This window comes from Pogona vitticeps, chromosome 3 (assembly GCF_051106095.1).
Source record: "Pogona vitticeps strain Pit_001003342236 chromosome 3, PviZW2.1, whole genome shotgun sequence".
NCBI classification, from domain to species: domain Eukaryota; kingdom Metazoa; phylum Chordata; class Lepidosauria; order Squamata; family Agamidae; genus Pogona; species Pogona vitticeps.
In genome coordinates this window covers 220,934,436-220,961,515 of record NC_135785.1, presented here as the reverse complement: position 1 = coordinate 220,961,515, position 27,080 = coordinate 220,934,436, and the positions used below count along the sequence as shown (strand labels likewise).

General features: G+C 42.1%; 1 protein-coding gene across 6 annotated transcripts in view; it reads right to left on the bottom strand.

The window, feature by feature from the left end:
* LOC110088286 (myelin protein zero-like protein 1) overlaps positions 1-19,204 on the bottom strand; it is a 51,617-nt gene extending 32,413 nt beyond the window's left edge. For 3 of the 6 annotated variants that reach the window (XR_013543288.1, XM_020810519.3, XM_072993980.2), the window contains exon 1: positions 18,907-19,204. Coding sequence is in view for 5 of the 6 variants with exons in the window: in XM_020810519.3 (XP_020666178.3) it covers positions 18,907-19,081 (175 nt within the window). In the remaining variant the exon portion in view is untranslated. The remainder of the gene's footprint in view (positions 1-18,906) is intronic. The other 3 variants (XM_020810500.3, XM_020810507.3, XM_020810509.3) reach the window with 2 other exon arrangements.
* Positions 19,205-27,080: the final 7,876 nt, after the last annotated feature.

Genomic DNA, 27,080 nt, shown 5'->3' with positions numbered 1-27,080 from the left:
CTTATCTACTCACAATATGTTTGTCATTTCCATCTTCTCTGAAAACTGGGACACTCTGTAAGCTTGATCACACATGTCTAAATAATTTGATCATTATATATTTACCAAAAAGTTGTGTTGACCAATAGGAACCAGCAATGGCACCCATAAGTAACAATGCTAGCAAATACTACAAAGTTAAATGCCTTCTAATGATTGAGGAATGGTTACAGAGCACTCAATAATCAATTAAAGAGCTGCCATTAGTAGAAATGAAGCCAACCTGATCCTTACATCAGTAATTAAATAAATGTTGAGAAAGGAGATTGAAGAATGGGGTTCACTCCCACCCAAGATAAACAAAAGCTTTGGATTTTACTAAAACTGCAAAACTATGTTCCCTCTTTAAATAGTATCACAATTCCCAATAAGGTGGCCTCAGCATAGATGTTGAAGTTGTCCAGCGGGACAAACTAAGAGGACTCCAACACCAGCACTGAAACCACTATAGGTAAAGAGGCTGCCATGTAGCAGGATGACAATACACTAAGATAATCCCTATTCTGTCTCAAGCACCCACTTTCAAGTGCACATACTCAAACCCAATAGACGGCAGAACACGGCACCTGGTGAGCGGGACAGAATCTCAACACATTACTGCAACTCTGTTCTACGCCCACTCCAGGTCTTGCTTGGTGCTGTATAGAGAACCAACACAGGCAAAACTAAAAGAGACTGACACACCCACACTCCAGCTTAATCAGGCCTGGTTTCTAAAACACAAGCCAAGCCAGTGTATTCATCCATGATCAGATTCTGAATGATTGTGATCTCACCCTTCACCAATACAGTGGGGTCTTGACTTGAGAACTTAATCCGTATTGGAAGGCGGTTCTCAAGTCAAAAAGTTCTCAGGTCAAATCTGCATTTCCCATAGGAATGCATTGAAAACCATTTGATCCGTATCTGCTATTTTCCATCCATAGAAACTAATGGGAAGTTGCTATTCTGCCTTCGACCACTAGAGGGGGATATTTTGTTTCTTTTTTTCTTAGGTCAAGAAAGGTTCAGGGAAGGCAGGGAAAATACAGTCCAGGCAGTACCAGGCAGTCTGAAGACTCCCAATCCACTCTCTAAACGCTGGGAGGCGTTAAGAAGCAGACAGGCACCCTTTTCACTGGCCAACAGTTAACTGAAAGTTCAAATTTTGCACTTTCCCTGCCTCCCACGTGGGTTTTTTTTCAGTTCTTAACTCAAATCTAAGTATGTAAGTCAAGTCAATATTTTCCTATGAGAGTGGTTCTTAAGTCAAAATGTTCTTAACTCAAGCCGTTCTTAAGTCAAGACCCCACTGTATAGCATTTAACAGCACCTACCTACATCTTCAATCCAGGAATCTGCCACCTAGGTTATCTGAACTAGAAGGCAATTTCAAGAAAATCATCAGCCTACTCCTCACCTCTGCCCCATAAAAACAAAGTTGTTCTCCTATTAAATATCTCATCTCCTTTCTGTAGTCACAATGACTACTCTCTGTCCTCTTGACAACCCTCCCTCTTTTGGAAGCATATCCCCCTGCCTGCAAACAATGACCTCCACAACAGTAACAAACATAGGCAAATGGGAAAATAAGCTTGGGTTCCTCCCTATTCCCCTTTCTTCAGTAGCGTATCTAGCCCTCACCTTGATGTTTCTCTAAATCGAAATCCCAAAACAGGTACATGCACCTACATGGACAAGTTCAGTACCTTTGGCAGCAAACCCAGCAGCAGCAGCCCCACTCTACAAGACCTCCGTCCTTATACCCTTCTCCCACACACAAATGTTACAGGCCAAGGGTGGGGAATAGGGAACCTAGAACTACACAGAAGAAGACTCCCAGCACAGGGAAGGACGACCCAATTCTTCATCTACAGGCCACATTTCACCAGGGGAAGTAAAGGCAGCAGGTATGCAAACAACTACAGATCCTTCAAAAACACTCTTCTCTTCACTGGTAGATGCTATACAGTCATCTCCACCTCAGGGCAGAATGCTGACTTTGCTTTGCCCTCACATTCAGGGTTTGCAGATCAATGGTGGGGAAGAGGGAGCCTGGAGCTACATATACAATGGCTGACAGCATAGGGAAGGAGGCAGAATCCAGACAAGAAAAGAACCACACATGCACTAATACACACTAGTTTTAAAGAGCAAATTTAAAGACAGTATGTTTGGTTCCATCCAAATGATCTGAAGCAATCCTGAAAACAGAGACCTGTCCAATTTGGACATGAGCTAAAAGACAACTGCAAAACAACACCGCTCCTCCAAAAACATATGTCAACAAGCAGACAATTTTCAGCATTCTCACTGCATGCCATGTAATTCATCATAACTGGAAAAGAGGACATACAGATGGATGGTGGACATAGATCCCAAATGAAGAATTCATATTCTGAATTTAATCTTTATTAATCTCACTACCTTTAACTGAGTGTACTAAAGTGGAACCAAAAAAAACCTCTTTTCCCCCACCACTACTAATCCAAATAAGGATGGAATTAACCAACTGGTCAGAGCTATAATAAGTCTTGAGGACAAAATACAGTTGTGTTCAAAATTATTCAACCCCCACTGAAATTGAATGTTTTGGCCATTTTGACATTGATTTTGATCATTCAGTCATCTTGCTTACATTTACATGAAAGAAGCACTTGTAGGTCAGAGAAATATAACCTTAAGTTTATAATGAAATAACCACAAATGTCTTTTCTGTGCTCACATCATTATTAGTTTTTATTCAACCCCCAAGTGACATTCAATCTTAGTACTTAGTACAACATCCTTTTATAGTTATAACAGCTTTTAAACGTGAAGCATAGCTTGACACAAGTGTCTTGCAGTGATCTACGGGTATCTTCGCCCATTCTTCATGGGCAAAAGCCTCCAGTTCAGTCAAATTCTTAGGCTTGCGCACTGCAACTGCTTTCTTTAAGTCCCACCAGAGGTTCTCAATCGGATTTAAGTCTGATGACTGCGATGGCCACTCCAAAATGTTCCAGCCTTTCCTCTGCAACCATGCTCTAGTGGACTTGGAGGTATGCTTGGGATCATTGTCCTGTTGAAAGGTCCAATGTCTCCCAAGCCTCAGGTGTGTGACGGACTGCATCACATTTTCATCCAATATCTCCTGGTACTGAAGAGAATTCATGGTACCTTGTACACGCTGAAGCTTCCCTGTACCTGCAGAAGCAAAACAGCCCCAAAGCATTATTGACCCTCCGCCATGCTTCACAGTAGGCAAGGTGTTCTTTTCGTCATATGCCTTGTTCTTCCTCCTCCAAATATAGCGTTGATCCATGGGCCCAAACAGGTCTAATTTTGTTTCATCAGTCCACAGAACACTATCCCACAACTTTTGTGGTTTGCCCACATGACTTTTGGCATACTGCAGTCGACTCTTCTTATTCTTGGGAGACAGCAAGGGGGTGCGCCTGGGGGTTCTGGCATGGAGACCTTCATTACGCAGTGTGCGCCTTATTGTCTGAGCTGAAACTTCTATACCCACATCTGACAAATCTTTTTTCAGTTCCTCAGCAGTCACACGGGGACTTTTCACCACTCTACGCTTTAGGTAGCGCACAGCAGTCGAAGTCAGCATCTTCTTTCTTCCACGACCAGGTAGCATTTCAACAGTGCCCTTTGCCTTGAATTTGCGAATGATGCTTCCTATGGTGTCTCTTGGTATGTTTAACTTCTTTGCAATCTTCTTATAGCCATTGCCCTTCCTGTGAAGACAAATCACCTCTTCTCTTGTCTTCCTGGACCATTCTCTTGACTTCACCATGTTTGTAACCACACCAGTAAATGTCTAGAAGGAGCTGAGTATCACAGTCATTTTAAAGCTGCCTAATTGGTGCTTATTATGCTTGATTGGTGCTCGGTGACATCCACAGGTGTTTTCAATACCTGATCAAAAACACCTGAATGAACCTCGCTTCTTCAGAGTGGTAGTCTTTAAGGGGTTGAATAATTGTGGCAATGAAGAAACCACAAAAGAAACATTTACTACTGTATTACATAAACAATTGATGTTATTTTAGTTGCATTTGGTTCTTTAAAACGTCCTTGTAGGATTTCATTCTGAATACAATTCCAAATGTACACTATAGTCCCTAAACCCCTTTACAGCATTGGGGGTTGAATAATTTTGAACACAACTGTACACACCCCTCAAATGCACATTCTATCAAGACTATATCCACACAGGTCTACCCTCCACAATACTTCAGAAATATTTTAGACAAATAGGTCAACTCTTCAAGAAATTCCTAAGGGAACCAGAGGCATGGTGATAATACCTATTCTAAATAGCCATATCATTATTTGAGCCTCCCAGATTTGCACATTTACAATAAGATATACATGATAGCACAAGTGAAGTACTGGTAGTCGGAAACAGAACATGAAACCTCAGATTAGGTTATAACAGGAGAAGCCTCCGGTGGAACTTCAAGCCACTATGCTTCCTCATGTTTCAAGAAAAACAGTGGCTGAAATTGAATGATGAGAAATAATGGATACATGGAATAGGCAATGAACACCAGTGGCAAGCTACTAAAACACAGAATGCTGCCTTACACAGAATCAGTCAATTAGCCTATAAGTTTAGCAGTAACTACATTAAATTCCAGAGGTTGTCTGTAGCTTCAGATAAAATTTACGTTCAATATCACTACTTCAATGGTATTTAAATCTAATTTAAAACAGGCCAATACTATGGCTCCTTAAGACTCTCTGTAACAATCCAAGCACAATGCTTCTTTGGTACCTCTGCAGATCTGGAGCTGAAGAACCACTGCTCTGTCAAACTAGACACAGAAGAAAGTAGTAGTAGTAAGTTAGATTTCAGAATTTTTGATGCAAAAACCAGCCTCATTATGTGAATGTTTCTTGCCTAGCATTTTTCTATACTACTGATCGGGTGCAGGATCCCTTGCATAAGCATTTCAAAATCTTCACTTGCAAGAAGCAAGGAAAACCCTGAATTAGGCATGTGAAGAATTCTTAGAAAACAGTCAATTAACTCCCCCCACAATCAATATGATTTTGTCTCTTTTTACTGAAGCAAATAAAAATCTACTGTATTTTTTGCACCATAAGACTCACTTTTTTCCCACAAAACAGGGGTGTGGAAAGTCTGTGCGTCTTATGGAGCTAAGAAAACAGATTATATTTTCCTGTTTTCTTCTCCTAAAAAATTGGTGCGTCTTATGGAAAGGTGCGTCTTATGGAGCGAAAAATACGGTATTTTATGCATTTAGCTGAAGATCTAGAAATACTACAAAACTATAAGAGGAGTCACAATCTCTTCATAAAAAACTGGAAAAATAGAATGTAAAACCTGGTGGTCCTAATGGAAAAGTCAACCAGCGGGTTTCTTAAACTCATTATTTAAGACAGGGGTCCTCAACCCCCAGTCTGCAGCCCAGTGCCAGTCCATGGCAGGACTGGGCCGCAGAGACAGATCTCCCACCACCACCCCACATTCCCCCCACACCCCACACACACGCACGGCCCACTCACCCACACGGGTGCCCCGTGCACCCACAAGAGTGCCCCGCCCATCCACACATTCACGAGTGTGCCTCGCCCATCCGCAAGCATGAGGGTGCCATGCCTCCACACACACCCTGCCCTCCCCAACTGGTCCGTGGTTCAGAAAAGGTTGGGGACCACTGGTTTAAGACATACACAAGACAATCACTTCTTGAATATCTCCTATTTCTTCAAAGCCCTTACAGCATCACTGTAAGTCAGATGCTACTTGACAAAATATAACACCAAATGTGTCCATGTATATCAGGATGAGGAACATTTTTAAAGCTGAAGGCCACATTCTCTTGGCCCAAGTTTCCTTACAAGCAGCAGGTATGTGTGGCATCTCCTGTCATCCCTTTCCTTCTTCAAGATCCATTCAAACATCTTTCTCCTTTTCATGCTTTCCCTCCACCCACATTCTCCTCTATTCCACTATTTATAGATGTAAGGGCAAATGATACCTTTATTAGACCACTAAATACTGTACAAATTGCCAGCTAATTTTCAGTGGTAAACCATCTTCCTCAAGATGTACCAAATTTTTAGGAGAAGAAAACAGGGAAAAATTAATCTGTTTTCTTCTCCTAAAAATTTGGTGAGCCTTACGGAGAGGTCCGTCTTATGGAACACACCCTAGCCCCCTCTGGCCCCATAGTGGGTGGAGGGAGCCTCCAAAGGGTCCTAGGTTGTGTTCCAGGACCCTCTGGAGGCTCACCCTGCCCCCCCCCGGGACCAGAGGGGGCGGAATCGCCACCTTCAGGGACTCTTCTGAAGCTTCCCAAGCCTCAAGAGTCCCAGAAGGTGGCGATTTTGCCCCCTCTGGTCCGGGGGGGCAGGGTGAACCTCCAAAGGGTCCTAGGGTGTGTTCCAGGACCCTTTAGAGACTCACCCTGCCCCCCGGGGGTCAGAAGGGGCAAAATCGCCACCTTCAGGGACTCTTCTGAAACTTAAGTAAAGGTAAAGGTTCCCCTTGACAATTTTTGTCCAGTCGTGTTCAACTCTAGGGGGCGGTGCTCATCCCCGTTTCCAAGCCATAGAGCCAGCGTTTTTGTCCGAAGACAATCTTCCGTGGTCACATGGCCAGTGCAACTTAGACATGGAACACTTACCGTCCCACTAAAGTGGTCCCTATTAATCTACTTGCATTTGCATGCTTTCGAACCGTTAGGTTGGCGGGAGCTGGGACAAGCGATGGGTGTTCACTCCGTCATGTGGATTCGATCTTACGACTGCTTGGTCTTCTGACCCTGCAGCAGGCTTCTGCGGTTTAACCCGCAGCTCCACCACGTCCAAGCCTCAAAAGAGTCCCAGAAGGTGGCAAATTCGAACCCTCTGACCGAGCGAGGGGGGCCGGGGTGAGCCCCCAAAGGGTCCTATGGTGTGTTCCAGGAACCTTTAGACTCACCCGGGGGGTCAGAGGGGGTGAAATGAAATACGTTTATCAAAATATAAGAAATAGTAGATTGTTTAAAGGTCACTATGACTTTCTTGGCAGATTGGTAGCAAGTTAATAGTAGTTAAGCTGACAGACTGAGGCCCAATTTCAGAACTTGGCTCGGGAAATAGATTATATCTCTGTGAAGCTGCCATAATTGTCCATTTTCATTATTCAAGCAGACATAAAGCATGACCTGATTTAACTGTAACATCTGGTTATAGTTCCTTTTATTTCCAGTTGTGGGCTTCCAAGATTTAAGGGCACAGGTGACTGTTTTAGCAAGCCACCTCCTCAGGAGTAAACAGCAAAGATTTCGTAACACTATCTGCTGTTTCTGACTAAAAATAAAATGTCTCTTGGTGTTTACAACAACTGCAGGTAAACACCAAGCACCGAATTAAATTAATCTCTTATGCTCTTTAGTAGATTTCATCACAGGGTTGGAACTACTACATTTTTTGTGTCCTGCAGTAGGCTACACATCCAGGAACAGAAGCACTGCCATCTATTCCAAGGGAAGGTGGTGTATGGCAGCTGTTCTGTCATCTAATGGTTGCTCTTCTCTGGAGAACACCTACCTATGTAACCTTCAGTTCAGTGTGTCATAGGACCAGGCCCCTTCTGCTGCTGTGAGTCAGCTGCTCTGCAGCCAGCAATTGCACTCTGACCCATCTGGAATTCCTCCACCTCTGGAGACTAGGATATCAGTTAGATTGGTGAAGGACAAGGCCCACCATTACCAAGGTGACCTGATAAGAGCTCCCCTTTTGGGATAGCCACTTATGGGGATTAAAAAGAGTGGCTTTAAAAGAGATTATTATTTTTATGCTGTTACATGTTTTAATCTTATTGTTTATTGATTGCTTAACATATGTTTTAATTTGTTGTTAATCTGCCCAGAATAGTAGTCTTGCAAGAATGGGGTGGTGTCTTTCTTTCTTACATTCTTTCTTCCTTCCTTCCTTCCTTCTTTACTTAAACTTACTGCCATGCCTTAATCTTTATGGCCAGTAGGATGTATCTGGGAATGTGGAAACATGAAGAGAGTGTAGGAACCATTTTTTCAAATACCGTATTTTTCCGTGTATAAAACAAAAAAAAAAGGGATCGCTTTGTACAGGGAAGGCAGCAACTTTCTAATTTGGGGGCTTAGGAAAGGGGGTCATCTTATAAATGGAAAAATACGGTAAGTACAGGTAGGAAAAGATAAGAGTGAGAGATTCTAACCTGTTATAAGGAAAGGGCAAGCCATTGGCTGTTGTCCTTCCTTCCTTTCAGGTTAGAATCTAGCCAAAAAAGGCACAGTGACAATGAAAGTAGACCTTTCAGCCCCAAAATCCTCTTCTTTACTACAAGAGTCAGTTGCAAGAAAAATATTAATCAATTAGGATTTGATTCTGAATAAAAGCACTGTCTTAGGTTGTAAGAGACCTGGCTGAGAGAAGGGAGAAGCCTGTCTTGCCCAGTAATGTCCACCAGGCTACTCTGTGGTACCGCAGGTTAGGGCTGGAGGGCAGGGAGGTAGCATAGCTACAGTCTATGAATATTCAGTCTCACCAACCCTATGTTCTATCCAGCAATATGCCCATTCTGAATATATGTTGCTGTGGACAGGTACCTGCGGAAGTTCTGGGAGTCAGTTTACTTTCTACTGCCCCACTGTCCAACACTCTCCCTTCCTGGGCTGTCTGCGGTGATCAATGGTCTAGTGTTGGACTACCCAGGCTTGCTGGAGGATTTCAACATTTATATCGACGTTGCTCAGCCAGGAGTGGCTCAAAATTTCATATCTACCATGACAACTATTGACATTTATTAGCCGGTACCATGCATGAAGCAGGATACTTTGGATATATTTTCTATTAGTGGAGTTGGTAATTTGAAGGTTGATCTGTTACATGTGACTCCACTGTCATGGACAGATCACCATCTGGCTAATTTTAGATTGACAGCTGGTGTGAACCTCTGCAGGATGATGAGCCAATTAAGATGGTCTGCACAGAAACCTGATGGATCCTGTTTCCTGAATGTACTTGAAGAGTTTCTTACTTTATTTCTTGGTGGTTCTGTCAAAGCCCTGACTGATCTGTGGATTAAAAAAATATTTAGGCAAATGACACGACTGCTCCAAAGCACCCCCACCCCACCCCAGTTAAGTTGGTTCAGATTCCTTTTTCAACAGAAGTTTAAAGCAATGAAACCGAAGTGGCAGCAACTGGAACATCACTAGAAGACAACTGGCATGAGTCAGACTGCAAACTTACTGTAATCCATCTAAAAAGGCATACCACCAACGTTCTAATTTACCTTGAGCATATGTGTAATTATTCCATGTGGGGTTCTGTCATGACCTCAACCAAAAGGGCTGAAAATTATTGCTGTTGGCACACAGAGGGGGAGGAGCCCTGTGCAGAGGGAGCAAAGTTAATGCAGGCACACACGTTATGAGGAACCTTGCATGCTGCAAAGAAAAAAGCTGCTAAGGAAGCCTATGTCTCTCCTACTATTGCCTCTGCACACCGCAGACCAATTACAGTGGTGCCTCGCTTAACAACGAAATTACATAGCAATTAACTTTTTGCGATCTTTTTTGCGATCGCATTGCGATGTTTTAAATGGGGAAATATCGCTTTGCGATGTTTTAAATGGGAAAAAATCGCTTTGCGATGATCGGCACCCTGTTTTGCTTACCGATCATCACATAGCGATTTCCCAACAGCTGATCAGTGGTTCCAAAATGGCCACCAGGTAAAAAAACATGGCCGCCCGCTGTGTTTAGAGATGGATTCCTCGCATACCGGGCAGCAAAAATGGCCGCCGTATGGAGGATTTTCGCTTTAAGGTGAGTGCGAAGCCCATAGGAACACATTGAAGGGGTTTCAATGCATTCCTATGGGCTTTTAAAAATTGCTTAGCGATGTTTTCGGTTAGCAGCGATTTTTGCTGCACGGATTAACATCGCTAAGCAAGGCACCACTGTATGCCTTTCCAAACCCTGCAAGGCCTTCTTCACCAGTGAACAGAGAGGAACTGCCAAACCTCACTTTGAGCTAACTGCTATAAGTTTTGCAGATAAAGTTCATGAGATTCACCTTAACCTGGACTCTCATAATTGGATAGGTGACACTGATATAACTTTGGCAACTGCTAATCCTTCTAGCTGGGATTCTTTTCAGCTTGTAGATCTTGGGGATGTGGACAGGCTGCCAGGCAAAGGTTATCCCCTGCTCTCTTGCCCCTTGCTTCTCCTGGCTAATCATATCTATCAAAATAGGACCAATGCCACTGTTAAGATAGGTTATAAATACTTTCTTAAAGGAAGGTTCTGTCCCTTCGTCTCTAAAGGAAGCTGCCATAAAAGCCCTTTCCTTGACCAAAAAATTACTCATTATAGACCAATCTCAAATTTATCATTTTTGGCTATGATGGCTGAAAAGGGGGTAGCTCTCCAGCCTCTGGCAGTCTTGGATGACACATGATTCTCAACCCACTTCATTTTGGCTTTCAGCCAGGATATGGAACAGAGACTGCTTTGGTCACTTTGGTAGATGACTTATGGCGAAGACTAAATAAGGGGAGCACGACCTTATTAGTTTGTCCAAACCTTTTAGCAGCTTTCAATACTACTGGAGGCATCCTCGTGGATCACCGGGTCAGGTTGGATATTGGGGCAGTGTATGAGACTGGTTTGAATCCTTCCTTATCAAGACACACTCAGAAAGCAGTGTTGGGAAAACACTGTCTGATGCCACAGGCCATGATTCTTTGGCCTGTGGCATCCCTCATGGCTCCACCCCGGCTGAGCTGGTTCAGCTTCCTTTTTCAACAGAAGTTGAAAGCAATGAAACCAAAGTGGCAGCGACTGGAACCTCACTGGAAGACAAATGGCATGAGTCAGACTGCAAACGTACTGTAATCCATCTAAAAACACAATGTTGGGAAAACACTGTCTGATGGCACAGGCCATGATTTTTTGGCGTAGGGCATTCCTTATGGCTCCATCTAATGTCCTAGATTATTTAATATCCATATGAAACCACTGGGAGAGTTCATTCAGAACCTTAGAGTGAGGTGCTGCCAATATGCTTACGACACCCACTTCTACTGCTCCTTGTTACTCAATGTCAAGGAAAACTGTCAGCGTCTTTGGATATTCCCTGAGCTGGATATTCCCTATATACAGGCCTTTCTCCAGACCCATTTGCATTTTACTGATTTTTACTGTTACATTTGTATTCTTCCATTTTGATGAGCACAAAAATGTCTCTCCCCAACCTTGTTATTCTGACAACAATCCTGTAAAGTGAGATATACAAAACGCTAGTGAGTGGGTCAAGATCACTTAGTGACCTTCATGAATGTGTAGCGATCTGAACCCAAGTCTCTTTCATCCAATTCTAACCCAAATTGCTGAAGAGTGGCCACAGAGTGAAAGGTCAACAATATTCTATATCTGCAGCTTTTATCAGTTAATGTCTGTACTGCAGCCCCAAAATCCTCTAGCCACTGGCCCATACTGGCTGGAAGATTCTGGACCTTCCAGTCAAGAACAGTTATCTATTTAAGTCCTACCAACAGCCTACTGGAGGGCCTCCCAGAGAACATTAGCTCCTTAATCTTTATTCAATATTTCCATTTCCTGACACACCACTGGTTCTGTTACTCCCTCATATTCTTCTGCAATCTCTAAGGCCTCTTGTCTATCAATAAATCTGAACAAAGAGACTCACTTGATCCATTGATTCCTTCCTTTCTTTTGAAGTAATAGTGGCCAAAAAAGCATCAAGACAAATGCTAGACTTCAACTACCTGTCATCTTTACATTTCCTAGATGCAAATTCCCCTTATGTAATAAAAAGCATCCTTTAAAAAACGGTCACATGTATCAGCAGAACACTTCACAGGGAGATGGGGATATATGCCTGTGGGAACAATGCCACTCTCAGGCATTATGTGTCTTCCCTTAAACTAATCTGCTATTACAAGAAATGTAAACTGCTTGTTGTTGTGGGTTTTTCGGGCTCTTTGGCCATGTTCTGAAGGTTGTTCTTCCTGACGTTTCGCCAGTCTCTGTGGCTGACATCTTCAGAGGACTGGAGTAGGAACTTTGAAGTCCTCTGAAGATGCTGGCCACAGAGACTGGCAAAACGTCAGGAAGAACAACCTTCAGAACAAGACCAAAGAGCCCGAAAAACCCACAACAACCATTAGCTCCCGGCCGTGAAAGCCTTCGCGAATACAATGAGAACTGCCCTTCTCTGTAAAACAATTAGAATAACCATTACTTGTAATAAAAATGTATACTTCCTGGCTTGTAATATATTCTTTCTTAGATTAAGATTATAGTATTTTGAAGTTGCTTCCCTTAAGGAAGGTCACTCTAAAAGGAAAGGCAAACAGAAAAGGCTTCCAGAAAGTGGAAAATCTCACCTCAGAAAAGCTTGGATAAAATTTAGTCCACATGTTAGACAAGCCAACTGTAGCCAAATGAGAAGTACAACCTAGCCACTGGAGGACGTTTTCCCCAGTTTGCAGTCCTGCAAACTATTCCCAGCCTAAAAGGGACTGTGTGTTTTAATACAGGACCATGGGGCTACTGAGTGACTAACAAGCATTTGTCTAACAAGACTGAGAGTGACATTCTAACCCACACCATCAGAGGTTAAACATTATCTCTACTGTCATGATTTAAAGGGTGGCGTGTCATGATGATAGGTTATGTAGTCAGAGAAATGTAAGATGGAGTCAGACAAGTTCTGTGTGAAGATGATTTGAGAGACATTGGAATGTGTTTTTCTAAGTGCCATGAGAGTGTTTTCCTGAAGATTGGTACAACATGGTTCGAGATAGAGCTGAAGGTCGAATCAAGGGGCCATGGAAGACAACATTCCAAGCTAATGGGAGAAGAGATAAAACACCTGAACTTTCATGGGAATTAAGGGAAGAGGAAGGTGTTACAGCCCCTTGAGACTAATTGGTTAACATCCAGAATTGTCAAGAAGGGAGGAGTTAGAGAGTGTAGAAAATGGAGGATGGGTTATGTGAAAGAAGTTCTGTTCCGGGATTCAATTCCATGAAGTTGGGAGAGAAAGGAACTTGATTGAGAGAGGATGTAAGTAAAAAGAAAGAAGGAGGTGGGGCTAGCCCACTGTAGCCCACCTTAGTACTGTTTATTATTTTAATGGGGATTAGCTATTTTATTTAACTGTAATTATCTTTGAATATGTTCTTTATGCTAAAGCTTATGCAATATAAACTGATTCTATGCTACTCTATTTTTCTAATAAAAATTAATTGTAACAACTCTTACAAAAGAACTGGTCTCTTGAACAGCAGGGTCTGGCTAAATCCAGGAGGTGGAAAGGGCCACAAACTAGCTATCTTTAAGAGTTCTACCTAACTGGGCTGTTGTGAGTTCTAAGGAATCACAAGCCCATATGTCTCTACTTGCAAAGTACTGGGTAAAAGCAAAGTGTTCTTTTAAGGTCAGATTTGTTCAAAGGGCTTACGCTACGCATTGCTGAGGTCTTAAGACTTGCCTCAGTGCAAAGGTGGTAGGTAAGTGGCCTATCAAACTCTCTTGACAGAATGCTAAACGCTCCTTATGGAGGCTTGGGCATCACACCTACCACCTCTGAACTACTTCTGCAGCTACCATTTTGGAACTTGCTTTAAACAAGGAAATATGCCCTGCATATCTGCCCATGGATTTTGCCACTGCTGTTTCTTCAGCACAACCCACAGCTCTGCTATGCCCCACAATGAAGATTCATGCAGAGTTGAAAGCTTGCTTAGGCTTGTGATTTTTTAAAATAAAGACACCACCCATCCTTGTCTTTAGACTGTGCATAATGACCACATCACTTTTTCTTTGCTGAACATTTTGAAAGATGCTTAGATGTAGTCAGCAGTCCAAATAATCAAGTCTAGCATGGAAAATTACAAGACAGAGCATGAGTGCCATGGGTTACTTTCTAAAGGCCCAACATAAGCAAAGATAACTATCATCTGCAACAAATAATAGTTGACTTCCAGGCATACAGGTAAAGAGTAACGGGTCACAAACAGGTTTTTCCATGACTAGAGCCACATACAGTTCTTTCAGATGAGGGGAAAAATCTTACTTGGTCTGGAAGAAGTTTTTCTAGACAAACCTTACTTCATGTTTCATAACAACAACCTTCCTGGTCATGATTCATCTTTACTACTACAATTACAGCTCATCTTTTCACTTTGCCCTGCTTAGTCTATAACTCATCTTTGCAGAATGTGTCCCATAAACATCCAACATTCAACTAGCTGAAAGACAAGAGGCAACAAAATTGAGACTTAATGTAATGTCTTCTCAAACCACTATCTGACAAGTCAGTCACAAAGTCAGCTATCATCATCATCAGGCAAATAATTTACTCATCTACCTTATTGTTGCAAAATCATGAGCACAAGACTAAAGGTCAATTTCTACTGTAATCCAAATTATATTTTTAACTAGCAGACATACATAAACAGAGCAAAGGTGTGTGCATATGCACAAACATCTTAATAGTTGCTTTTTGGATAATTTATTTTCTGCAGCCTCAGCATGAGCTATGGCAATAGCTATAGCTTCTGTAAGAATGTTTAGCTGACAAGAATAATCTGTAGCAGAAAAAAAATAGAAATTAATGGATCCAACCAGTGCTCCTAGAATTTATTGAACAAGATGATGGAAAGAATGCTGCTGTTCTCCCAAAACTATGTGTAAACAATATTTGTATGATCCTGCTCTAACAAAACTGAAACCAGGTTGAAATGGTCCTTTATCTGATTGGAACTTTGTGACCATGCCTTAACAAGCAACCCTTAATTTTTCCTTTATCTTTATTTTGTCATGTTTAAAAAGATGTGCAATTCAACTGAAGAATATAATGGCTGAAATCCAACAGTAAGTTGCAGCTAGTGTAGGCTTATTGAATCAATGGAACTTACACGGGTGTTGACTCACCAAATCCCCACCGATTCAATGGGTTTATTTTAGTTGCCGCTTACTACTGGATAGCAGCAAATGTGTCTTTAGTTTGCTCTATATTAGTAAGCTCACTGGAGGGAAAATATTTTCCATCTTGTTTTCCAAACTGTTGCTTTGGAGAAGCCTTTCAGTAAGTTTCTGTTCACTGGTTTGCATCTACTAGTCTAACAGAAACATTCTTCAAAGCAAAACACAAAGGCCCCCCATGTTCAACAGATTGCAAATTCTGTTCCCATTCAGAGCAAACAATGATTAATTTTAGAAACATCATTAATTTTTGTGATGTCATTTCCCACCCATAAACAAGTACTGACAAAAATATAAAAACTGGAACTTTGTTACATTAAGCACAAGAACTAGAAACACAGGAGGGGAATTTAAAAACCGCTATGTATCACCTACACATGCTTATCCTGAAAGTTATTTTTTTGGACTTTCTGAGATATGAGATGAATCTACTTCGGCAAACACTACGAATACATTTTGGTTATAAAAAGAGAACAATCCATTCACCTTCATAATCATGTTCTCTGGGCACAAGATTAAAGTAAACCAGAAGAAAATTGCTTTCCTTTTTATTAATGACCACTCTAATCCCACTTATATTTTTGCCATTCTTTTCCTTCTACAGCAGAGGTGTCCAACTTTTCACCTTCCCTGGGCCACATTAGAAGATGAAAATTTGGTTTGGGCCGCATGGAGGGGCAGCCCTAGCCGTCCTCCGCAGCCCCGCTCCAAGCGCGCATACCGGCAGCTGCGATCTCAGATAGCAGAGGCTGCCAGCTTTGACTCCAGTGGCTTTATGGGGCTGGGAGGGGGTCCACCTATTGACAGGGGCAGCGCAATACAGTCACGCAGCCCCCCATCCCCTCCTCTCCCGCTCCTTCCTTCCCTCTCTCCCCCCCTACCGTTGTGACGTGCCCCGGCCGCATTCCAGCCGCAATCGCCGGCAGTGTAACTTGAAACTTTGGAATTTCTTTAAAAATAAAAAATTGCACTGGGCTGCATTACGAGTCGACCTGGGCCACATGCGGCCTATGGGCCGCAGGTTGGACAAGCCTGTTCTACAGTTTAGCAGTGACAAAAATCTAAATTCTGATCAAATTAAGTAGATGGACAAGTATTACAAGATCTGTTGGAACAAGTAGAAAATAGGCTCTTTGTAACCTAAAATAATGTTTGCCTCTGCAATATCCTTTTTTCAATATCCAACATTTTAATCATTTTTTCAGAGGTATAGACATACACAACAGTCTATTAAAGAAAGAAAAACTATGTACAACAACTTGTAAAGAAGCATTACTTTAATAAATTATTTGGCCTAACCACACCACACTAACTCTGTTTTAGGTTTAACGAATTATGGGTGCAACTAGACAGTGGGGAAAACCCAGTTTGATTCAAAGGTTTTTTGACCACATATATGCTGCTTTCCATAGGTATAATTGCTGCAGCTGTCCACATGTTGCAGAGGCAGAAAGCTGTAACACTAGCAATTTCCACCAGGATTACCTTTTCTCTTCTCTTTCATTTTGATTTTTCTGAAGTGACATAATACTTTTCTGGTAGTGCACTACCTTTTGCAAGCATAATAAAAACATTGAAAAATTATTTGGAAGAGGGGAGACAGCAGGCACTAGGTCAGGGGTGGGCAATTTATTTCTATAGGGGGGGGGGCACATGAAAAATCTGAACTGTGTTCGGGGGCCGAACCAACTTTACTTAAAAATAAAATGAAACAGTAATGTTGAGATTGTTTTTATTTTAAACTTGTTAATCTTCACAAATACTAAAGAGGTTTTTTGCTGTATGTTAAAGATAAGCAACTGATCAACTTTAGAAAAAAGCTATGAATGGTTTTGATGTCCGGCGGGCCAGACAGAAGCAGCTCGCGGGCCATATGTGGCCCTCGGGCCACATTTTGCCCAGGTCTGCACTAGGCTGAAGAAGTAGATGTAAAAGTGAACCCACTGACATCTCCACAACTGCACCTTTGCATTGGATCAGTCAATTATGCATGTCAGAAAGCAGAGAAAAGCAATGTCATCCAAATCATAGCAAAATAAACCCAGCTGGCTGAACAAAAAGGCATGATTCCTCAGTGAAAAACACCAGGTTTCCCCATGCTTACCTTTACACTGTGTCGTCACTTTTTAAAATTAGATTTTGTCTGTGCCAAATCTGATGAGAACAGCACTGTAAATAACTAATGTAGCTGCCCCTCTAGCACAGCTACCTCTCTTGAAAATTACTACAAACTCAAAACAGGTCTCCACATGAACTACCTGGAACATCCAAGAAAGACATTTAAGCCTAAAGTGTTCATTAGCAAACTGCTCTTTAATGTCCTGGCTCCTAAAGAAATAAACAGAGTACTACCTGGAGTGTCCACTAGACTTAATACCAACACTTTCATTCTAATACAGCTTGATAGTAATAACAGGTTGTTTCAAACTGGTAGCATCCTTCTAGGATGGAATATGCATAAGCTAAAAGCACAGTCCGTTGTAGAAACAAAACTTTGTTACTTAGTACAGGAAGCCGCTCCCCATATAACAAATAGATTTATTCTATATCAATCCTTTTTCAGACTGGAAGGATCCAATATTGTCTGCAAGAAGGGGCAAGAGAATATTTGTGAGCACACAGCATCTATACATATACTAGAAGCAGTTCATAGAAACATAAGGCATTTAAGTATTCAAAGATGCAATGGTGAATTCTACTTGGGCTCAAAATAGCGCATCAAACTGGAGACACTTCTTCACGGTTGGATAACCATAACTAACTGTCTTGACCCAAATCTATTTGCATTGAAAAAACACCTTAAAGGTCCGTGCGACCAACTGCTAGGGTAACAAACCAGTGTACTGATGAGAAGCAGGCTGATTCTCAGCATATGTAAAGAAGCAGTTCATGTCTTACTAATAATAATAATTATTCAGGTCTTATGGTGCCTTCAAACTTGAGACATCACAAGCAGGATATATATGTCTGTGATGCTGATCCGTTCTGGGCTGAGCCCTGCAATGAACTCAAAGAAACAAATCCTTATTCATCAAATCGGACTGGGTCCAGATACAGCTATACCAGCTCCTGGGATTGTTCTTGTCCCCAGATTTCTCATTTGAGCAAAAACTCTCTGCAACGTGTGAACGCAGGAAGCCGAAAAGCAACCTTCACAGCACCATACCCAACCTCGGCAATACTAGATAAGATATGTGCCGCGTATCTACTACAGAGTCAAGGACGCAAAGGCTATCCCGCCCCGGGATCAGCACTTAATGCCTGTTATCTATGCACAGCAAACCATGTGCCCGCGGCTACCTTCACGGCGGAGGGCTAGAAGAAAAACGGGAAGGGATAGGAACAGCTTCCTCTTCTGTCGCCCCTCTTCAGACCTGGCTGTTTTGCAAAGCAATTCACACGTAGAAGCAGCCACCATCATGACACGTACGTTCACCAACACCCATCCTCCCTTTCCGGAGGAAAAAGATGAGAGTGAGGGATGAGGCGGCAGGAGCGCCTCGGGGGGCACCGCAGGGAGAGAGAGGGGCTGCGAGGGGGATGGGAAGGAGCTCGACCCCTTCACACGACCCCACACCGTCCCTCTCACAGAAGGCGCGTTTCACTCCGCTTGTTTCCTCGGATCCCCAACCCGAACTACCCTCTCCCCACGACGCCCGCTTGTGCTCTCAGGTACTTCACAGCCGAAGGGGCTTCGCCGCCGCCGCCGCCGCCCGCCAGCATTTCCTTCTTTCCGCCTAAGGCGGTTCTGGCTACGACGCCGGGGCTCACGGAGGGGAAACAGGGCTTATTCTCCCCGCTCGCCCGCCCTGTTCTCCTCCCTTCCCTTCTCCCCCCACCACCTCGACACGGAAAGCTCTCCCCTACTCACACAAGCCCAGCGACGCCGCCAGCAACAGCGCGGGAAAACAACAGCAGGCAGTAGACGTCGCGCTTCGCCTCAGACCGCCGCCTCTCGCCGCCGTTAATACTACCGCCGCAGTCGTCGCCGCTGCCATTTTTCTGCCTCCACCTCCTTTTCTTTCCATTGTTCCACCCCCGCCCATGGTTGGAGACGGGTAGGAGGGCCGGGGGGAACCTCCCGGCGGGGATTGAGCCGCAGCGCTGTCAGTCACACACACCTCCTGAATCCTACATCTCCTTTTCTCCAAGCTCTGCCTTTTGCTCCTCAAAGTAGAAGGCGATTGGGAGTTCCAGATTTCATTCGGGAAAAGGTGGGCCATTGGCGAGGAGCGCCCCGCCCTCTGTTGTAGACACGTGACGGGGAGCTACCTTTGGGTTTCATATGTAGGGCTGGGCAGATGGTAGAGCGGCGGCGTTCCTTCGGTGTCGGTCCAGCGCCGTCGGAATAGGTTGAGTGACTTAAGCGGAGTGCTTTGACTCTTGTCTTTGATATATCGATGATGAGGGACTACGTACTTTCCCTTCGTTGCAGTCGTCATAAACACGGTCCCTGTGTAATCTAAGGCGTGCAAACCTGCCTAGCTTCGCTCAGCCTTACGCGTTTTGTGCCCATTCAGTTCTGTGGAGCGCGGCAAGGATAATGATCAGGTTGCTCCCCTTAGTTTTGGCGCAGGTAGCCAGCAACCTCTGGAGCATCTCCGAAATGTATGCACTCATTTAGACGGTGTGTAAACCATTTCAAAAAGGGTATGTTTAAACACCATGACCCAAAATGAATAAATATCCTAATTCCTGTTTACTAGGTAGGATGTACTGATCCTATCAATTGCGAAATACAACCCTTTGCAACTCATACAGTATTGCCTAGGAAAAAGAGGGCTTCCAGAACACCCTGGCTTAGACACTTAGCGTGGTGCCATAGTTAGAGAGTGCTCCTCTGGGACTTGGGGGGGAAATGAGGTTCTAGCCCCCCTGGAGCTATTAGGCTCACAGGATGACCAAGAGCCAAGTCTGGCTTCCCTGCCTACTTACCTACCATGCAGGGTTGTTGTGAAGGTAAAGTGGGAGGGACAAAAGTGATGTACAGCCGTCCTGAGTTCATTGGAAGAGAATATAACAAGTAGCACATACTGCACTGAAGAAAACAATTCTCAGTGTGAAATTTCATCATCTTCATTTCCTCATCTCTCCATCCCTTCCTCCACCAGACTTCCTTCTCTGCTTGCTTTGCCCTCCCCCCAATCCTGCCCTTACTTCCCCCTCTTCCAGCCTCGAAAGGTGTGCAGCTACCAAACAAATGAGAGCAAAGTAAGTTGCATCCTTTCATCACGCACCATTTAGAAGGGGAAGGGAAGGAGGGAAATCTAATAGTTTACCAACAGATCCCATCAGCCAGTTCCAAGTAAGCCAGTACTGGGGGATAATAGGAGCTGCAGGGAAAAAACATATGGAGTTGCTCACCCCTCATGTAGAACCTCCTTTCTCAATCTTGGCAAAACAAAAAAAAAAGGTCACTTTCATTAAACTAAGGGGGAATTACAGGTTGGAAATAATTGATTAGAATTAGTGCAGTCATTGGTCACTTTTTGAATAATGAGTGAAGAATTAAGTTACATTTCAAAAGTAACATTAATAATTACAATGTTATTATTTTGGTGTAACAAGTAATACAGTATCCCCAGGAGCATTATGTAATTTTAGGGAAATTTTAATTTTCTCCACCTCAAAACATCAAGTTTGATATTCTGAGGAATCATTAGTGGCATGTTCCAAAGAAGTAGCAGTGTTAGTCCATCTCAGCATGCTGGCAAAAGTAAAGGGGAAAAATAAATGAAAGGCAAAATGTTGTAGCACTTTAAAAACTGTAAACTTTCATGCTCGCTTAAGAATATGATAGCAAAAGGTAAAATAAGAAAGCCAAAATATTGTAACACTTTAAAAACTAACAATTTTATTTCTCTACAGTGCTACAACACCCACCCACCCAGTTTCTTTTACTAACATAATTGAGATAGATTAAGGGTGCAAGTACACAAGCAGGTGTACATGGGGTGATCCACTGTGATTTTAATCTGTGGAAATCATATTTCCTCGAGTGAAATCACTGTAGCCATCCAGATTTGCCAAAGTTAGTAGAGGCAGAGAGCTTTGTTTGCACTGAACTGAAACAGCAGAAATTGTCTTAAGAAGGTGCTAACAAGTGCTAATTGGCAATTTCCACCTCCCTTTTTTTATTGTTCTACTCTAGTAAAAGGCTATTCTAGAAGTGACTTAAAACCTTTTGTGAGTGCTGCCAGCCCCACCGGAGGTGTTGCCCTTCACTGCTGGATCCCCCAAAGTAATTTCACAGGCCCCAGTTTCCAAAGATAGCCAATAACAATCTTTATTTGAACAAATGTAGAGATATTTAAAGGAACTGAGGATTTAACCTGTCTTCCAAGTGAAATCTGCACAGGAGCCCCTTCTCTGTGGCCCCTTCCTTTGTCAACTGAACTGTGTTCAGGGATGTCTTCACAGGGATCTTCCTTCCAGTTGGCTTCCACATCCCCAGAAGCACAAAACACACACACACACACACACACACACACACACACACACACACACACACACACACACACACACACACACACAGTCTTCCCATTCTGCCTACTTTATTACCTCTTCCATCATCCTTTGCAGATGCCTCCCATCAGCTGGCCTGTCTTCCCCTGTTTTGTTTTAATATGCATTCTGGAGAATTTTGTGATTTTTTTCCCTTTCCATCATTTTTTGTGGAATTTGCATATAACCTTGGGCTAAGAATCCTTTCCAGTGATCTCTTAATAATTGTTCAGCCACAATGCTTTTGGTCTGGCAGGGTTTCTCTGCAAAAGAAAACAGTCTCAGTCTGTTGAAAGCCCATGTGAGATTGAGCATATTTATTTCAAATATTAAAACAGAGCAGAACAACAGATTCAGAAACATATAGCCACTCTTAACATTAGCAAGTGATATTGGAGAGTTATGATAGAATGAACAAGTAATCATCAGCTGCAGAAGCCACCTTACATCAGAAAAAATCCTTTGATGTTTCTTCTGGGAAACCAAAGAACACAGAAAATATATTTATTTTTAAAACCTTTGTTTCCAAAGCTGTTCCAAGTACTCCATACAGAACATGTTGCCATAGTCTCTCGAGACTGAAGGATGCCTAATCTAAAGCTAGTTTAACCACACATTTTTAAAAGTGTCAAAATTTGGCATACACGTGGTTTAACATTTTTGTAATAGCTCTGGGTCCTTTTAAGGAGAAAGGCAGGATAAAATATTTTGAAGAAATAAATAATAATATATATTTCTACTTCATGATCAAAATTCCAATTGGAATGCAGAAATTTGTTCCAATAAATAAGAACTTGTGCATAAATACAGCTTGCTGAATATCAGTAAATAGATGAACTCTAAACTGTGTATGATGGTATTACATTTTTCTATCACAGCTGTTACACTTGGTTATACAATTAAAATTCTGACATAAAGTATTGTTGTTATGTACTATCAAATTGTTTCCACTTATAGTGACCCTGTAAGGCCCCCCAGAAAGTCCTTCCTTAACAGCCTTGCCAAAGCCTTGGAGGCAAAGGCTGTGGCTTTCTTCGTCCAGTTAATCCGCCTTATCTGTCTTCCTTTTTTTCTACTCTTTCCCACTTCCTGTAGCATTACTGTGTTCTCATCATATGACCTGTTGTGTCATTTTACCTTCTAGCAAGAATTCAGGCTTGATTTGATTTATCATTTTATTTGTCTTTCTAGCAGTTCATTGTATCCAAATGTATTCTTTAACAATACATTTCAAATGAATACTTTCAAAAAAAGTTCTGCCTTTCTACTGGTATATGGCTGCAGAGGGCCTCATGAATACATTTAAGACATGTGCAAATAAACACAATAAATAACCAGAACTTTCCAGTCAGCTGGCTTCATTGCCCAACTTTCCCAACCATTCATAGTAGTAGGAAATACCACAGCATCATTACAAATGATTGTGGTCTTGGTATCTGGAGACAGATCCCAAATTTTTCTAATTCCTCCATAGCTACCCTTACAAGTCCTGATTTCTTGGCTGTAATATCCATGAGTACTGACTTAAAAGATATGGCAGGTCAATCAGATTCAGACTACTGTAATCAGTTGTTAACCGACCAAAATAGGATTACTACAGAACTGGTAGCGAAATTTTGGGCGGCATGCTATAACAGACAGAACAGACAGCTAAACCCTTAGACCTTGGTTTTACATTGCTATATTTGCTGTTTTAGATATTTTACCTTTTGTATGTCTGGTATGGCTCTTTTTTCTTTAACTTTTTTTTTCTTTAACTTTCCATGGTACTACAGTAATTTCAAATGATTCCTGTTTCATGCAAATATTATGTGCCAAACTGCATTATCTTATGGTTGATGTACCATTTTGTACTCCTTCCTTTGAACCTAATCCAGCTTTTTGTTATGCACACAGAATGAACAGGCAGGGAAATAAACTACAGTCTTAATTCACACTTTTTCCAACCACCTGTGGGCCAGTCTGATAAACTATCGTCTCTTATTTAAAGTACAGGTTACACATCAAGACTATAAAATGCTGTGACACATCAGTGTCTTTTACAGTGATCCATAGCTTTTCATGATCTATAGTCAAAGCCTTTTCTATAACCTCTAATGCATAAAACGATTTTCTTCTGAAATTCTTTGGTACACTCTATTAGCCAACTTATATTTGTGATATGACATCTAGCCCCTTTTCCTTTTCTGAATGCTACTTGAACATCTGGTATTTCTTGCTGAGCTTGAGGTAAAAGTCTTTTCAGTAATGGATGAAAGTGAATGGAAATATTAAAAAAAATTAAGCACACCATGAAGATATATGGAAAACAAATGCATTGCAATATATGAAAGGAAGAAAATATTGCCACAGCAACCTGGTGAAATCTAAAGATGCTCCAATTCATTCCCCCTTCAAGGGAGTCAGCAGGGAGATGTTGATAGATACAGCCCACGTGGGAATGTTTTTAGACAGTGTCAAAAGAATTCTCAGGAATTTGGAAAATTAAAATGAGGGAGACAGGCAGAGGGGTAGTTAAAACACCCCATCCGGTTCTATTGTCCAGAAACACATGGCCCAAGGTTGCCTCAAAGGTGGTGATATTCTGCAGGAAAACATTGGAATGCTGGGAAAGATTGAGTGCTATGATTATTTTTAATTATCTGCCTTATTGTCAATACAGTGAATAAAACATATACAATACATTTTAGAACATATCCGATGATATGTTCACATAGCAAACTAACTCATATGTAGCAATGTCTGAGCCAGTTTATTTATAGCTTCTTTCTATAACTTTCAAGAATTCATAGAGAATAGGTGAAGTCCTTGAAGACTGTTTTGGAGGTGCTGGTGGTTGTTTTTTTCATTAAAAAAAACTTTCTATTAGGTTGGTTATTCCTTTAGTTAGCAAAGTGCAGGACAGAAAAAAATAGAAACATGAAGAGATTAGCCCCAGTCTCACCATCCTCTCTGGTTTCACATGAAAACTAGCCTTTTCTGTCCTAGTAAGAAGCATTTTACTGCACTCTGGAAGCATTTTAAAGTAGGAAAATATATATTTAATCACAACTTCAATCTGTAGTAACAGAAGGAGGGGGAAGGGTAAAATAGTTATCTTTAGTATTTCTGTACTTAGGGTTTTTAGCTTTAAATATTGCCTTTTATATATGTCACCTTTGTATTTTCATTCTGTTCTTAAATATTGTCTTTTAATGTTGTAAGCCGCCTTGGGTCCTTTTCTAAGGAGAAAGGTGGGGTAAAGCTATTTTAAATAAATAAATAAAATGGAGTCCACTGACATAGAAAGAGCTTCCATGCTTGTTTCTCAGAAGATAGTGAGGAAAGAAGAGACAATAAGACAATAACATTCAAGGCATACAAGAAGAAGAAGCTTGCCCCCAAAATGCCACAGGACTGGTGGTCACTACATATAAAAGGCCACCTAACGACCCCCATCAATCACAGTGACAGATAATCTCTCCTCCTTATCACAACAATACACCCACAACAAAAACACTGATCGCCATAATCACCCATCTGCGGAAAAGGACACAGTTGATCCAACAGCTATAAATACTCAACTCCCAAACAAACTGCACCAGAGCACAGAGTGCTACCCTGTCCTTTGAAGATGCCGGCCACAGAGACTGGCGAAACGTTAGGAAGAACAACCTTCAGAACAGAGCCAAAGAGTCTGAGAAACCCACAACAACCCAGGAAGAACTTTGCCAATCAGGCTAGTAGCAAAGAACAATCCCATTAGGCTGTAAATCCCCCTCCCATTGGTACCCAGTGTTAGATCATACTAAACCGCTGTTTTCCCAACAAACAAAAATACCAGGAAAGGCTTTAAAACAGATCATTGACAACCAGTCTGTAAACACTTTGAAAAGAACACTCTGATTTCTAAGATTCAGTATGGCTTTCTCAAAAATAAGTTATGCTAGGCTAATCTCTCTCATTTTTTTAGAGGCACAAACTTGACAGAAAAATAAATAAGGAGAACGCTGTGGATTTAATGTATCTGGATTTCAGCAAAGCTGGTAGCTGTGTAACCTGTACTTTAAACGCTGCGCCCGGCCCTTTCGGCTGTTCCGGCGGCCATTTTGAAGCCGCGCAACAGCTGGTCGGCGGGTCGCAAAGCGAAGGTCCATAAGCAAACCGCTTACCGCCCTTCGCTCTGTGATTCCTGCCCTATCTAGGTGCCGTTTTGCGATCGCTTTTGCGATCGCAAAAACAGCACCGTTGCGCAGATTCGTCGCTCTACGGAGCGACCGTTCTGCGAGGCACCACTGTAATTCAATTCAATTCTGTCCTGGATTTCAATTTCATGATGATGGTTTGAGTATGTGATTTGAAGGAGAAAGGATGTAAGTGAAGAGAAAGAAGGAGGTTGAGCTAGCCCACAACAACCCACCTTATCCTAGCTTAGTAGTGTTGATTATTTTAATGGGAAATACTTATTTTATTTAACTGCAATGATCTTTGAATATGTTCTTTATGCTAAAGCTTGTGCAATATAAACTGATTCTAATGAAACTTTATTTCTCTAATAAAAAATAATTATAAAAATTCTATAAAAGGACTGGTCTCTTGAACAGCAGGGTCTGGCTAAATCCAGGAGGTGGAGAGGGCCACAGACTAGCTATCTTTAAGAGTCCTACCTAACTGAGCTGTTGTGAGTTCTAAGGAAGCACAAAGCCCATGTGTCTGTACTTGCAAAGTACTGAGTAAGAGTAAGATGTTCTTTTAAGGTCAGACTTGTTCAAGGGGCTTACACTATGCACTGCTGAGGTCCTGGGACTTGTTCCAGCGCAAAGGTGATAGGTAGGCGGCCTGTCGAACTCTGTGACCGAGTGCCTGGAGCCCCTTAGGGGGACCTAGTGCACCACGATAATCATCCTGGACAGGAGTGACAAGTGAAATGCTACAAGGTTCTGTCCTATGCCTGGTATTTCAATGTATTTATAAATGATTTGGATGAGGGTGTGTAAGTGATGCTCATTAAATCTGCAAGTGACACCAAACTTGGAGAGATAATTAACACATTGGATGATTCCCCACTGTATCCCCTAGACAGGGGCTCAACTCAATGATCCATAGAGTCCCTTACAGATCTGCAGTTCGAAGATGACGATAATGATAGACTGAGGAAATGTGGCATGTTTATCCTGAAGGGGGGAAAAAGCTGACAGGTGATATGATAGCCATCTTCAAGTATCTGAAGGGTTGTCAGATGGAAGGTGGCTCAGGCTTGTATTTTGCGACTAAAGAGAATAGGACCAGAATCAATAGATTCAAGTTACAGGAAAAGAGATTTTAACAAAACATTAGGAAGAACTTTGTAACAGTGAGAACTATTCAACAATGGAATCAACTGCTTCAGAAGGTTGATTCCTGCCTACCCTGATATAACAAAAGTAGCTTCTCCCATTAGTAATGTTCAAGTTTAATTTGCAATTAGCAGTTCTAATCAAGGCAGTTGCAGTAGACACATTCTGTACAGGGTAGCAAAGACTTAAGTCCTGGCCTCTTAGTTATTCAAAGCATAAAAAGTAT